This window comes from Bufo bufo, chromosome 2 (assembly GCF_905171765.1).
Source record: "Bufo bufo chromosome 2, aBufBuf1.1, whole genome shotgun sequence".
Taxonomy (NCBI): domain Eukaryota; kingdom Metazoa; phylum Chordata; class Amphibia; order Anura; family Bufonidae; genus Bufo; species Bufo bufo.
This window is the reverse complement of record NC_053390.1, coordinates 730553305-730569521: the sequence shown is the minus strand read 5'-3', so window position 1 is coordinate 730569521 and position 16217 is coordinate 730553305. Positions and strand designations below refer to the sequence as shown.

The following is a 16217-nucleotide window of genomic DNA, read 5'->3' as shown; positions in this document are numbered from 1 at the left end:
AAGCGCTGTTAGTCACAGGGGCAGGGAAGGGGGCCCGGTTACCGTGACTTAAAGCAAGGAGGCCGCTGCCCCTTGACTTCAAGCATGACTAGAAAATTACGCGGGCAGGGGATAAAAGAACATTTTCTGAGCTTTTGCTTCATCTGCCTTCAGGAAGAAAACGATAGTCGGAAACACGCTGCTGGTGACTGTCAGGTACTGCTGGCGGCTTGGGATGGTTTTTGCAGGTGACAGGTTGCCTTTAAAATAGTTGCAATTGTTAGTCTATGGTGTATAGAATATATGCATACAGTGCAATCATTACTTAGGTCTATGGAGGTATACAGTCCACGTACTGTAGTCATGTACTGTATATGATGCCATTAGTAGAACAGTGCATGGGCGAGTGAAACTGTGAAATTACGCCTGACCTTTCTATAACTCAGAAATCAATCAGCGCAACGCTCTACAAGCGGCAATAATGGAAGCTTATTAATAGGTAGCCTTTGTTTGAAATCATATTATGATAAGAAACACTCAAATGAGTCTAGTAGAGTACCAGAGCGAGGAGGTTTCTAACCTGTCTGCAGGTTTCACACGGGCCCCGGTGGCAGCGCTGAGAACACTTGTGCATCTCACACTCCAGAACCTTGTCGCAGCCGTCACCACAAGTAGGGACGTCCTCTGTACAGGGCAAGGTGTACTCTGAATAACAAAAACAAGCTGTAAACATGCATGGAAATAACAGAATACAGTTTAAAGGGATTCTGCCAAGAAACAGCTAAAATTAGGGCAAATTTAAACTGGCTGAGGATCGGGACCTGTTCCCGATAACTGGCTTCTGTAAATGCCCCGCAACACACGGACTATTAAAATATAAATGTATGTATCCTATACAGTGGAACTAACAAAAAGAGGTCCCTACAGGGTAAAGCCCATGGGGATTTTGACAAAAACTGAATAACCCCAAAAATTGTCCCTGTACAAGGTCACCCCTATGGAGATAAAACTATTTATGCTAAAAGAAAATACAAGTGTGATCCATTAAAACTATCAGGGTACCGCTGTCACTCTATTATGGCAGTAAAAGTTACGTTTTATCTCAATAAGTGTGATCCTGTACAGTTGGCAATTTTTGGGGTTATTAACCCTCTCATTCAGTTTTTATCCTATACAGTGAACACCATAACGAAAAAGAAAATAAAAATGTCCAATTCGCCTTTTTTTGTCGTTTCACCTCTCAAAAAAAATGATTAAAAAGGGGATCAATAAGTCGTACACACTCAAAAATGGTATAAATGAAAACTACAGATCGCCACACAAAAAAGGAGCCCTCACATATCTCCATACACGTAAATATAAAAAAAAGTTATGGGAGTCAGCATATAGTGACGCAAATAAAAACATCTTTTTTTTTCCCCCAAAGTTATTTTTAAGTATTAAAACACAAGAAAAACTATATGAATGTGGTATAACTGCAATTGTACTGACCCAAAAAATGGAGGTAACAAGTCAGTATTACCACAAAACCCATAAAACTAAGGTCAAATTGCACTTTTTTTTCCAGCTTCCCATTACATCATATGCAATATTAAACAATGCTATTAGAAAGTACAAATTGTCTCGCAAAAAATGAAAAATGGCCCAATCCTTGAAGAGGTTATCCCATGACTAATGTAAAAAATGAAAATTCAGATAGTATAAGATCATATAGTACATGCCAATCTCTTTCTAACAAAGCGAGAACCAGCCCTGTACCTCACATGGATCCAGAGATCTCCCCATTCATTGCTCTGCTAGATTGTCCATCTTTGCTGGCTGGAATCATTTTTCCATCACATTATACACTGCTCATGTCCAGGGGTTATGACCACTGTGCAATCCAGCAGTGGTGGTCGTGCTTGCACACTATAGGAAAAAGCACCAACCTCTCTGGTGGCCGGGACAGTGGGAGCGCACATAGGCACATGCGCAGCAGCGGTGACCATAACCTCTGGAAACGAGCAGTGTATAATGCAATGGAAAAATGAATCACACCAACAAAGGAGGCAATATGGACAATCACAATACATTAGTAAGAGCCTTGTGTTAGCTTTGTCTACATGATAAATGCCATTTGCTGAGGTGGGACAACCCCTTTAACTTAAGACTGGAAAAAGACCTGAAGTATATACTATTACAATCGTACTTGATTTTCCACATGGACACAATCGATTCCCTGAACGAGGGCATTGTCCACATGATCCAGCGTGGCAAACCTGTTCACAGGTGTGGTTCCCACAAGGTAATGTTTTTCCACAGACCTGAAATAATAAGTAAAATGTACCTAAGTGTCTTCTTTGGGGGTAAAATTTACCATAAACGAGACAAGTTATCAAATGGTTCTACTATATAACTGAATAAATATGGAAAGATACTTTGGGGGTCATTTATTATACGGAAATACGCCTACATTAGTCATATTTCTGGCGCAGATTGCAGCCCAAATGTTATTTGCAACTTTTCACCAGGTCTAAAAAAGTGGGCATGGCGTGGGCAAGGAAGGGGATGGGCCGGCAACCCGGTCTCATTCATCATTTTCTACGCCTGTTTTAGGCGTAGAAAATGGTCCAAATGTAAGACAGCAAGGAAGCTGGGTTACATTTAGACTGGCGCAGGATGCACCGAAGCTATGTAGAGGACGGCGCCTCTCCATAACTTCGGTGCCTCCACTGTCAGATATACGGGTTACTAAGACCGGCGTCTAAAACACCAGTCTTAATAAATGACCCCCTTTGTGCCAAAAATCTACATCTAAATATTGCTCAATAACACTCGTGTCATCTAGTAGAGGTGAAGGGACTCACAATGTCACACTGCCATGTCGGACTTGCACACAACCGCTCGGCAACCTTTTTTCCACATAGGCATTTTTGTTTGCTGACTCTTGGGCACGGCTGACAATCTCCTGAAAATTGAAACATATATAAATCAGAAGACGTTCTGCATGTTTTTATGGAACAAAAATAGGTACACAAACACAAAGGGACATATACGGCAACAAGCGGGGCACAAATACATTGAAGGGAAGTATAATTAGGACACGAATATAATTACAGTGTGCTACCTGTTAATGTCCTAACCCCACTAAAATAAAAACACAGTAGAAAGAAAGTATCACAAGCGTGTAATTATATTAGTATCCCAATTATGCTTACCTTCAGTGTACGTGTGACCCAGTGTTGCCACTTTTCCATGTGATTCATTTTAACTCTACATTTATTTGGATGAATTAATAAAGCTAACAGGATAAAAAAAAATTAGTCAAAAATATTAGGCTTGGCCATTTATTTATCAAGGAAAATGATCCAATATCATATGTCTGTGAGCGGCAAAAGTATGTGAACCTTAAGGCTAGGGCTACACTACGACATTTATCTCGGAATTATTTGTCGCAGTAATGTTGCACAACATATTTTATAATACTAGTCTATGGTGTCGCATTGTAATATGCTGCGCTGACTGTCAAGTCGCAGTTGCAGCATGTTACAGTACAACACCATAGACTAGCATTATAAAATATGTTGTGCGACACATGTTGCAGTGTAGTTGTAGCCTATATGTTGTGCGACATCTTGTTGCAGAGTAGTTGTACCCTATATGTTGTGCGAAACATGTTGCAGTGTAGTTGTAGCCTATATGTTGTGCGACACATGTTAATGTGTAGCCCTAGCCTTAGGATGAGATCAAAATATAACTTTTTGGTTTAAATAAGAAGAGTTATGCTTGGAGAAAGGAAAACACTGCATTCCAGTATAAAAACCTTATCCCATCTGTAAAACACGCTGGTGGTAGTATTATGGTTTTGGCCTAGTTTGATGCCTCTGGGCCAAAATGGATTGATAGAGCAATGAATTCTGAATTACACCAGCAAATTCTAAAGGAAAATATCCGGACATCTGTCCATGAGCTGAATCTTAGGAGAATGTAGATCATGCAGCAAGACGACAACCCTAAGCACAAAAGTCATTCCAACAAAGAATGGTTAAACAACAATAAAGTTAAAGTTCAAGGGAGGGAACCCACCAACACTCCAGAGTTAAACTGTTTTGCATGGAGGAATGAGCTAAAATTTCTCCAAGCCGATGTGCAGGGGAGACTCAAATGGCTGACCTGTTGCCACAAGTGAATCCCTTTTTACAGCATACAGTCAGGGCCGTCTTTACCAAGGGGCAAAAGGGGCAGCTGCCCCGGGCCCAGTTGCTCCTGGGGGGCCCAAGGCAGCTGCCTCTTGAGCCCTGCTAGCCACTGCCCCGGGTGTCAGGCTGTCAGCTACACAGGGGGTGCTGCCATGCCTACCGGCACTCCAGGCAGCGTACTGTGAGCTGTGATTCTCTAGGACCTTAGATGACATCATCACCATGTGACCAGTAACCTAGCAATATTACCGGTCACATGGCTATGAGGTCAGCAAGGTCCTACCAGGAGTGTTGTGACAGAAGTTTGCCTTAACTGTGGAGCTTTTTTTTGTGAAGATTACATCAGGAAAAGGTGACAGGGGCTGTTATGCTAATATACTGCAAACTACTGTATAGTGTGGGGGCCTGTATACTGTGGGGGTCTGTATACTGTGGGGGGACTGTATACTGTGGGGGGCTGTATACTGTGGGGGGCTGTATACTGTATATTGTGGAATGCTATACTGCTGTACTGTATACTGTGGGGGCTGTATACTGTATATTGTGGAGTGCTATACTGCTGTACTGTATACTGTGAGGGGCTGTATACTGTGGGGGGCTGTATACTGTGGGTGCTGTATATTGTGGAGTTCTATACTGCTGTACTGTATAGTGTGGGGTGCTGTATCGTGTATAGTTTAGGGTGCTGTATACAGTGAGGTGCTATACTGCAAGGTGGTGTATACTGTGGGGTGCTGTATACTGTGGGCTGCTATACTGCTCTACTATATACTGTGGGGTACTGTATAGTGTGGGGTGCTATACTGCATACTGTGTGGTGCTGTATACTATAGGGTGCTATACTGCATACTGTGGGTTGCTGTATACTATAGGGTGCTATACTGCATACTGTGGGTTGCTGTATACTATAGGGTGCTATACTGCATACTGTAGGGTGCTGGGGTGCACTGTAACACTAGGGTGAGCCGAGCCCCGGTCTCCTTCCTGCAGAGCGGTGCCCACTTCCAGCCTGAGCCCAGCTGCCCAGAGCACTGATCCTGAGCCGCTGGAGTCTTCAGAACTGGAAGTATTTACAGCCATTCACCGTACTCTACCAGATGTGTGGATTTTTTGTGTGTGTGTTGTGATGGAGGGCGTGATTGCCTGCTAAGGTGTGGAAAGGCGGGATCCAGGGGGCCCAAGTAAATTTTTGCCCAGGGTCCAATCAATATTAAAGACGGCCGGGGGGCGTGGCCAACTGCCGTAATGGCCGGACGCATCTAAGAGCAGCTCCGGCTCCCACCAGCCATCCTGACCCCTACATTTGCAGAATTCTGACCTCGCAAGCTTACCTAAGTCAGCAGCAAGCGCTAGACCCGAATCATGAGTCCCAGCAAAGAGTAGATGGCGGCGGAGCGACTAAAGAAGTTCGCTAGACAGGATTTCCAACATGGCGCCGCGGCTCCGTCTCCGACACGTGCGGCCAGCACCAGGAGCCAGATGACACAGCAGCCACACTCTGATGCGGAGGCTGAACCCGAATTCACCCTGCAAACCTCCCACCAACAACTTATGGCGGCCATTACCGGGTGCCAGGTCTCCCTGACAGGGAAGATAGAGGAGGTGAGAGTGGACTTGGTCCTATTGCGCCAAGATGTGCAGCAGCTGCGTGAGAGGGTCCGGCTAACCGAGACTAGAGTGTCGGACTTGGAGGATCTAACCAATCCCTTACCGGCAAGGATCACCGCAGTGGAGGCATCTGTGGAGCTATTCCGTCAAAAATGTGACGATCTTGAAAACCGCGCACGGCGCAATAATGTGCGTATCATCGGCATGCCAGAGCGGGCTGAAGGCCCAGATTCCTGGAGGGTTGGTTTAAGGAGGTGTTCCCTAATGCTGTTTTTTCATCTGCGTATACAGTAGAAAGGGCACACCGAGTTCCTGCTAGACCGCTACCTCCTGGTGCCCCCCCAAGACCCCTACTAGCCCGCATGCTAAACTGGCGTGACAGGGATCTCATTCTGGCGAAAGCTAGAGTCGCACAAACCATATCACTGGGCTCTGCGAACATTTCTTTGTATCCGGATTTCTCTGCTGACCTTCAGAAGAAACGTGCTACCTTTGTCTCCATTAAAAGGCGCCTTCAGGAGATGAACCTCAAGTATTCCATGGCGTACCCTGCACACTTGAGAGTTGTGGACGGCGACAAATCACTTTTCTTTTCCAATCCTGCTGAAGTGGAGGACTGGTTATCTGGGAGACACCGCCGTTCCCCTCCCAAGTGATCGGGCTTGCAACTGAGGCCCCTATTGATATGCCCAAGGGAGACGAAAAGGCTACTGCAGGGACTGCACCATGAACACCCTCTGTTCTTCAATGCTACCCTGGTTCAAAGTTGGGTAATGTATTGCCTCATTTTTTTATGTGGACTCAGGGACACTGAGGGTTAACCGGCAAGTATTACTGCATATGGGGGGAGCCAGCTACTCCACCTGCATTGGGTTACCACCTATATACACCGTGCAGGTCCCCCAAGCACATGGCCAATTGTTATTATGGATGTGATTATGTTCTATCAGTTCACCCACTGTTGGGGTGGTTAAGAGTATACACAATGTTTTACACTATTACTGCAATGTCTAATAGTCAAGCTATGAGAGTTATATACAATGAACATTATCCTCCATAGTGGACCCCAGGAGCTGGGTGATTATCCTTACTTCTATAACTGGTATTCATTATGGCGGGTTTAAGAGCGATGTCCTGGAATGTCAGAGGTTTAGGAGGACCTAGGAAACGAATGGCTGTGTTCTCACATATCCGCAGCTTTGCTCCACATATTCTGGGACTGCAGGAAACACACCTTACCTCAGAAACTGGAGGGAGAGTTAGGAAACCCTGGGCTCAGTGGGTGGAAAGTGCATATGGTAATTCTTACTCTAAAGGGGTGTCACTATTGATCCACCGGGCGGTTAGGTGGGAACCCCATCACACGAATGTTGACCCAGAGGGGAAGTTTATTTTTGTATATGCTCATATTAACGGAATGCCTTATGTGATACTGAATATGTACAATCCTCCTCCTGCCAATCTTTCACTGCTACAGGCAGCGGCAGGATTCGCAGCACAATTTCCGTCAGCCAGGATACTAGGTATGGGGGATCTTAACCTGCTCCTGGATGATTTGAAAGATAGATTCCGCAACCCGTCCATTAGTTCCTATAGACAGACATCAAGTAAAACCGCCCTGGCGCGCCTATTGTCTTAGCTTGGGTGGATTGACATCTGGAGGGAAAGGTACCCAGATAGAATTGAATTTTCTTGCTTCACTCCCTCTAGGGGAGCTTTATCTAGGATTGACTACTTCCTGGGCACCCCTGGCACCTTCATGGCAACGCGAGAGATACATTATGGGCCCCAGGGCCCGTCTGACCATGCACCTATAATGGCCTCAATCACTGACCCCTATCCTGCTACCCGTATACCCAAACAGTGCATACACCGGTTCTGGCTATCTTTAATGTCCCTAAATAATAGGATACCCGACCAACTTCATGCATTTCTTGCTGTTAACTTAGCGGACACAAATTCTGCCCTGCTATGGGAGACTATGAAAGCCTTCCTGCGCGGGTGCCTTAAGTCGTCTATCTCTTACATTAAGAAATTCACTCATCGTAAGGAGGAGGACTTGGGCACGCAGTGCAGGAATGCAGAATCCGCATATGTCTCAGACCCCACTGAAGAAAACAGGAGGGATTGGATGATGAAGGGTAGACAGTACATGAACCATTTACAGGAGAAAAGTGACCGCAAGATGCTTTTTATGCAGCAACAAACCTTTGAACAAGGCAGCAGAGTTGGCAAACTGCTGGCACAGGTAGTGAGGAGGAACAACATGTCTCAGCCGATACTACGCATTACAGACAATAGTGGGACGGTGATATCTGAGCCTGAGGGTATATTGGATCGGTTCAAAGAATTCTATCAGGACCTGTACTGCTCTCGGGCTCAGTATACCACTCAGGCACTAGAGGACTACCTTCAGGAGGTTTCCTACCCGCAGTTGTCTGCATCAGATAGGGAAATGCTGGATGGGGAGTTCACCCTGGAGGAGGTGAGTGAGGCGATTTCAGGGTTGAATTCAGGCAAAGCCCCCGGACCGGATGGGATCCCATTAGAGGTGTATTCCAAGTATGCAGATTTTTTGGCACCGCAGCTCCTGCGCATGTACAAAGCGTCTCTGAATACTGATACACTCCCAGAAATCGCTGTACGAGGCCTCTATTGTAGTCCTGTTAAAGCCCGACAAGGATCCTCTGGAGTGTGGGTTTATACCGTCCTATTTCGCTATTAAACTTAGACTACAAAATTCTCACCAAATTATTAGCAAACAGACTGAACAGAGCGATATCATCCATTATACACGAAAACCAATCCGGCTTTATTCCTGGTAGATCTACCTCTAGCAACATACAAAGGGCACAGGTTATTGCTCAGATGGGATGCGCAGACCGGAGATTATGGGTATTGGCCGCGTTAGACACGGCCAAAGCGTTCGACTCAGTAGAATGGCCTTATTTGGTGCATGTCCTCAGGTATTTTGGCTTTAGTCCTACGTTCATTAAGTGGGTCAATATCATTTACAACTCCCTATCCGCGAATATTATGATTAATGGCTCCCTATCGTCAACATTTAAACTATACACAGAGGAACCAGGCAGGGATGCCCTTTGTCCCCCCTGTTGTTTGCGGTAGCTATTGAACATTTAGCATTAAGAATCCGGCAGGATAGTATTTTTTAAAGGCATAGCTATAGGAAACAGGGAAGATAGGTTGGGTCTGTATGCTGATGATCTCATCTTGTACATGGACTCAGTAGATTCCACCTTGCCTAGAGCAATTACCCTAATTGAGCAGTTTGGGGTCTTCTCTGGTCTATGTATAAATTGGGCAAAATTGGCCATTATGCCACTATGGGCCTCGGAGTGGCCACCAGTGTATCAGAACTTGATAGTAGTAGATAAATTTAAGTATTTAGGAGTAATCATCACATGAACTGAACACAAGTCCCTTGGTGTCACATTTTGTGGATAAGTTTAAGTCCTGGAACACTTTACCGCTGTCCACCATGGGCCGCATAAACATAATCAAAATGATTCTCCAACCCAACAACCCAAGGCTCTGTACCTGCTGCAACATGCCTGTGTACCCATTCCACGTAAATTCTTTGATAAATTGCACTCTCTCATGGCAACGTTCATTTGGGGTAGGAACAGATGAAAACTGGCCATTAAATCCCTACAGAGGAGCTGGGATGAGGGTGGGGCGGCCTTACCGGACCTATTCTTGTATTTTCTTGCTGGTCAGTTGCGGTATTTGGTGCCATGGGTGACCCAGGATGTGCTTCCTAACTCAGAATATTACTTGCAGGAGTATTTGCAACTCTCCACTCTATGGCCGGTTATAGAAGGCCTGACATCTGTATCAGGTTCGCTCCTACCGATTCATAAACTTGCACATCAGGTGTGGAGGGCTGCAAAAATGCAGCAATACAATGATCTACCAGATGATATCCAGCTGTGGAACAATCCATTATTTCCACATCTGTTACACTGTGAAGGGGAGAGGATATGGAAAGGGCACGGTATTTGCTATTTAAAAGATCTTTATGAGAAAGGCATTCTGTTTTCCTTCTCTCAGTTACAGACCAAAGTGGGAGTTTTGAGGCCACACTTCTTTAGGTATCTGCAGTTGAGACATGCCCTCCAGGCTCAGATCCGGGCTCTTAAGAGACAAGTGTCTTCATATCCACTCATTGGGGTCTTAAGAACACAAGGACTGAGGGGACTGATATCCGCCATATATACACATCTGCTCAACCTCAAAATCTCAGCTTCTCCATTGGGTGCGGAATGTAAATGGAAAGGGAATATACCCACATTGACGGATGAAGAATGGAGCGAGGCCCTGGAAGCCCCAATAGCTGTATCTCCATCCCTCACTAATAGACTGATACAATTCTTTATATTGCATAGGTGTTACCTCACCCCGACTAGGCTTTTCAAAATGGGTAGTAGCCACACACTGGATGCCACAGATGCGCACAGCTGAATGCAGATTTTTGGCACCTAGTGTGGGACTGTAGTTACATTCAACCATTCTGGAGGGGGGTGGTGGAGGTCATTTCTTCCCTGATCCCAGATTTCTCAGAAGTCTGCCCCAAGGTTTGCCTTCTGGGAATTATTGATTAAGATTCAAGATCACGCTATACTCTCACCGTTATCAGGGAAGCCATTTTCCTAGCCAGGAAAGCTATTGCTCTTAGATGGATGGCGGACAGGCCCCCTACAGTTAGTCAATGGAAAGTCCTTGTCAACAATATTATCCCCTTTGAGAAGATCATCTACTCCCGTAGAGGATGCCCCCAGAAATACCAAAAGATATGGGGACCGTGGTGTGATTCTCCTCCGACTGCCACGACAGTCCACTTACACTCTATAGCCTAGTCATACTGCTTTGTCCATCACACAGTTTCAGAAATTCAGTTTAGTGTTCACTGGAAAGAATATAACACGAGGTAGAATGTTAAAATGGATGTTCATTGACATGTTGTACTATTGATATGTCTTGACTATTAACAATTTGATGAAGAAAAATTCTTTATTTTTGTCTTTTTCCTCATGTAATGTGATGCGTAATTCACTGTATTTATCTTTGATTGATCTATTGTATTTCTTGCTTGTCATTTTTCAATACAGCGAGTTTAATATTAAAGACGGCCCTGCATACAGTATCCATGAATCTCTGGTTCCTGTGAGGACAGCCGGCTGGAAGGAGCAGCAGCCTGTTCACCTCTATTGAAGTTATTTTGGCTTTGCACATCCCATTCCAGTAAGAAGCTGTCCTACACCGTGCGTGTTCTTGTTATCTGGGGTAACGCACTAGGGGAGCGCCCCTGCGTTATATTTTCCAGGCCGATGTGCAGGGCGAATCAACAATTACTGGAAACATTTAGTTGCAGTTATCGTTGCACAACGGGGTCATACCAGATACCGAAAGCAAAGGATCACATACTTTTGCCACTCACAGACATGTGATATTGACCAAATGACCAAGTCTATTCATTTTGACTCATTTGTTTGATTTACCGGTAGTTATCTTTTTATACTTTTAGGACTTGTGTGAACATCTGATGTAGTTTTAGGTTACATTTTTCAAGCACTACTGTATTATATTAATGAAACCTACCTTTATGACAGGGATTTTCACACTTGTGTTGTCCACATAGCAGCATTCTCCCACATGACTTCTGACATGACCATTCTTTGGTGCTGCAACGCCTAGGAAGAGGCTTTGCCTTCTTACAATAGCAAGTGGTGGTCACCATCTTTGGGCAAGGGGGACATGGACCTAAAAGAGAAAAAAATATATATATCAATTAAGTGTTAAATATATGCAGTATTGCTACTAAAGTGATACATAAGAAAAAAACTTTGAGCTTAAACAGATATTCCTACCTTAGAAACGTATGGCATAAGGACAGGACATGGCATAAATGTCTGATAGATGCGGGTCCCACCTCTGCTTGGCTGTCTCTGTGACTCCCATTGAAGTGGTGGATGACTTTGGACATGCACAGACACTTCCCCATTCATTCACTGTCTCGAAGACCACCATTTTGTCAACAGGTGCAGTTACCAGGGGTGGGACACTCATCTATCAGACAAATATGGCATATCCTGTGGATATGCCATAACTGTCTAATGTGGAAATACCCCTTTAAGAGGAATCTGACTGCAATCACTACAGATTAACTTTATCCATATAGAACAGTAAACTCTGCTGTAATTAAAGAGGAAGATGGAAACTCAGACACAAATCAACTGTTTCATTGTACTGCTTTAGAGGAGACCAACAGGGGATCCGTGCAATGGACCACACAATGAACGATTAGCCTAAAGAATATGTTGGCTCTCAGATTCTCAGGATCAGAAGTTGTTCTATAGATTCATTCAGTGAAAAAAAATGCTTTGCTATACGTTCCAGATACATAAAAGTCTGGTTCACTAGTTACCTGGATGGCACAAGAGCAGGCATTTGTGACCACACGAGGGCTTAAATTCTTTTTCACAAACTTGTCCACAGGAATGTGGGACAAGCCACGGGTCCAAAGGAGGGTCTTCTACCTTTGCACAATAACAGTAATACCTAGCAGGAGTCTGTGATCTCTTATATTCATAGCGACACTTTGGGCTAAAAAACATAAGGATAAAGAGTACATAAGGTCACAACAGTTATAATAGAACAGTGATGCCCAACCTACGGCCGGCGGGCCACATCCGGCCTGCGAAGCTGTGTCATGCGGCACGTGCTGTGACCAAAGGCGGAACTTGCGCACAGTTGCAGAAGAGACACGCCTGCACCGCCATTACTAATTATACTGTGGGGCAGTACTTTTATTAGTTTTGCCGCGCCCGTACAGACCCCCTCTGGACTCTCAGCCAGGCATCAGAGCACGTCGAAGGAGAAGGTGAGGAAGAGTCAGATGGGAGCAGGAGGTCTATGGAGGATGTGACTGGCGAGGTGTGGTAGCGGTGGAAGTGATTGGACCTGAGCCTATTTCTTAATATGTGATTACTATGTCTGGTGCCCATGTGGGCCGCCTGGGTTTCTCCTCAGGACGCGCTTAGCAATATTAATGAGGGAGAGAGGACTCATAATATTGCACCACAAGGCATTTCTAGAGAGAGTTTCCTGTATTTCACTCCTTAGTCTTGCTATGCCCAGATGTGCCCCCTTCACAGTAGTAATGCTCACAAGCCCCCTGCACAGGAGTAATGCCCAGATGTGCCCCCTTCACAGGGGTAATGCCCAGATGTGCCCCCTTCACAGGGGTAATGCCCAGTTGTGCCCCCTTTACAGGTGTAATGCTCAAATGTGCCCCCTGCACGGTAAAAAGGCCCAGATGCGCCCACTTTACAGTAAAAATGCCCATATGTGCCCCTTCACAGAAATAATGCCCATATGTGCCCCTTCACAGAAAAAATGCCCATATGTGCCCCTTTCTTCACAGAAAAAATGCCCAGATATTTGCCCCTTCACAGTAGTAATGTTTACACGTGCCCCCCTCACAGTGTTTGCATTTCTTTCCAGCAAAGCTACCTGGTTCTGGCCCGCAAAATTAATACCATGTCTAGTGCGGCCCTCAGGAAAAATGGTTGGGCACCACTGTAATAGAAGATAATGGTAAGAACAAGATATTCTCCCCTAAATGCTAAATTTTATAACGGGTATAAAAAACTAGATTTTTGTGAACTCACCTGTAAAATCTCTTTCTCGTTTGATTCATTGGGGGACACAGGACCGTGGGTATAGCTTGCTGCTGCCACTAGGAGGCGACACTAGGCTGAAAACTGTTAGCTCCTCCCCTGCTGGCTATACCCCCTCCAGCCTGGAGAGAGCATCTCAGTTTGTGCTCCAGCAGTAGGAGAGACCAGAATAAAATGAAAATCAACAAAAAACTGTACACAGTCATGAGACCGAACCAAACACCAGGTCCCAACTGGCAAAACAGAGACCCCACGTGCCTTACAACTATATGTGGGTGGGTGCTGTGTCCCCCAATGAATCAAGCGAGAAAGAGATTTTACAGGTGAGTTCACAAAAATCTTGTTTTCATCGCTCATATCATTGGGGGACACAGGACCGTGGAAGTCACAGTACTGCGGCCTGCAGAACCCTGCAGCCGAGAGAAGCATCCGCCGAGGCCAAGAAATGCACCCGGTAAAATTTAGTAAAGGTGTGTAGAGAGGACCAAGTCACTGCCTTACACAACTGAGACGCCGAAGCGTGGTGGAGGTGTGCCCAAGAAGCCCCGACCGCTCTGGTAGAGTGAGCAGTGATTCCGGGCGGAGGAACCTTGTCCCTGGAATGATAAGCCTCGGCAATGGCCAAGCGAATCCACCGAGCAATAGTCACCTTTGAAGCCGCCAAACCTTTACGAGGGCCTTCCGAGATAACAAACAGAGCGTCAGTGCGTCTCAAGGGAGCCAATACAGACAGATAGATCTTCAAGGCTTGTACTACGTCCAGACGATGGAGAGAGACCTCCCGTGGATGTGAAGGCTGAGGGCAAAACAATGTCCTCATTTACATGGAAGGCAGAAACAACCTTTGGTAAAAAAAGATGGCACTGGACGAAGAACCACCTTGTCTTGGTGAAACACCAAAAAGGGTTCCTTGTAGGAGAGAGCTGCCAGCTCAGAAACCCGTCTAATCGAAGTAATGGCCACTAAGAAGGCCACTTTCCAGGAAAGTAGACAGAGGGAAACTTCACTCAGAGGTTCGAACGGCGCTGCCTGGAGCGAACTGAGAACCAGGTTTAGGTCCCAAGAGTGCAACGGAGGCCGATATGTCTTGACCGGACCTAGGACGGCTAGAGTACGTTGGAAGAAAATGGACAGGGCCGAGACCTGCCCTTTGAGGGAACTGAGAGCCATACCCAGGTCCAATCCTGACTGAAGGAACGCCTGGGAGGAAGAGCCCGTTACTCGCAGAATCGCAAGAAGGATTTCCAGGTCCGGTAGTAAATCCTAGCAGAGGAAGGTTTCGTGGCCCTAATCATGGTTCGAATGACCGCATCAGAAAAACCTCTACGTTTCAGCAGAAAGGTTTCAAAAGCCACGCCGTTAAATGTAGCGTATCTAAATTCTGATGGAAGACTGGGCGCTGGGAGAGCAGATCGGTTCTGAGTGGCAGGGGCCACGGAGCATGAGTTCTGAGTACCAAGCTCGTCGAGGCCAGTCTGGGGCAATCAGGATCGTTTTGATGCCTTCCTTCCTGATTCTGCATAGGATCCGAGGTAGAATTGGTAACGGTGGGAACACGTAAAGGAACGCGAAGCTACACCAAGGTGCCACGAGAGCGTCCACGTCGTGTGCTGTCGGATCCCTTGCACGAGAGAGGAAGCACGAGAGCTTGCGATTGAACCTGGACGCCATCAGGTCCACTTCCGGACGTCCCCACCTAAGGCAGATGGCCTCGAACACCTCCGGATAGAGGGACCACTCCCCCGGGTCCACCGTTGTCCGGCTGAGAAAGTCTGCCGTCCAGTTGTCCATTCCCGGGATGAAGACTGCCGAAATCATCGGAACATGGGACTCCGCCCACTGTAAAATCTTAGCGGACTCCTGCATCACTGCGAGACTGAGTCCCTCCCTGCTGGTTGATGTAGGCCACAGCTGTGGCATTGTCCGATTGTATCCTGATCGGACGACCCTGCAGAAGTTGAGTCCAATGGACAAGGAAGAGATAAATGGCCCGGAGTTCCAATATGTTGATGTGAAGTTTGGACTCCGATGGAGATCAAACGCCCTGGACCGTCCGTGTGGCGAGAACTCCGCACCAACCGCGAAGGCTGGCGTCGGTTGTAATGATCGTCCAAATGACTGGAAGGAAGGATTTCCCTGCCAACAGATGCGCAGACTCTGTCCCCCAACTGAGGGCTGTACGCGGGGTACTATGAAAAGGTTTGAATAGAAACCCGTAAAATCTCTCTTGTAAGGGGACCGGAATTATCACCCCCCGTATGAGCAGGGACTGAACTGCTTGGAAGAAAGCAGCCGCCCGAACTAGATCCGTGGGTGGCTGGGAGAGGAAAAAACGGTTGGGTGGGATAGACTTGAATTCTATCTTGTATCCTGATGTCACTACCTCTTGTGCCCAATCGTCCGAAATATGAGTTCGCCACATTTCCTGAAAAAGAAGGGCTGTTTCCCGGGAGTGGAACGAGGCTGTTGTGCTCGTGGACGCCATGCTGGCTGGGGTTTGAAGGATGGGCCCTTTCGTTGGTCCTGATTGGGTGGTCTGGCTGCGGGTGGACCCGCCGGACAGTGCCCGCAAACCTACGAAAGGACTGGTAACGGGAAGATGTGACCCTAGGACGAAAGGAACGTTTCGCCTTGGGTTGCGGTAGATGGGTGCTTTTTCCCCCTGTCCCCCTGTTGCTTCCGAAATAATGTCATCTAGTCGGGTATCAAAGAGCCGAGACCCGGCAAAGGGAAGTCTTGAAAGAGAACGTTT

General features: G+C 46.3%; 1 protein-coding gene across 2 annotated transcripts in view; it reads right to left on the bottom strand.

The window, feature by feature from the left end:
* The window catches only part of NFXL1 (nuclear transcription factor, X-box binding like 1), a 128007-nt gene that overhangs the window by 86544 nt on the left and 25246 nt on the right, over window positions 1–16217 (bottom strand). For both annotated transcript variants that reach the window (XM_040418905.1, XM_040418906.1), the window contains exons 6-10: window positions 12211–12389; window positions 11385–11546; window positions 2826–2926; window positions 2168–2282; window positions 560–684 (exon numbers count right to left, since the gene is read on the bottom strand). In XM_040418905.1, coding sequence (XP_040274839.1) covers window positions 560–684; window positions 2168–2282; window positions 2826–2926; window positions 11385–11546; window positions 12211–12389 — 682 coding nt within the window. The remainder of the gene's footprint in view (window positions 1–559; window positions 685–2167; window positions 2283–2825; window positions 2927–11384; window positions 11547–12210; window positions 12390–16217) is intronic.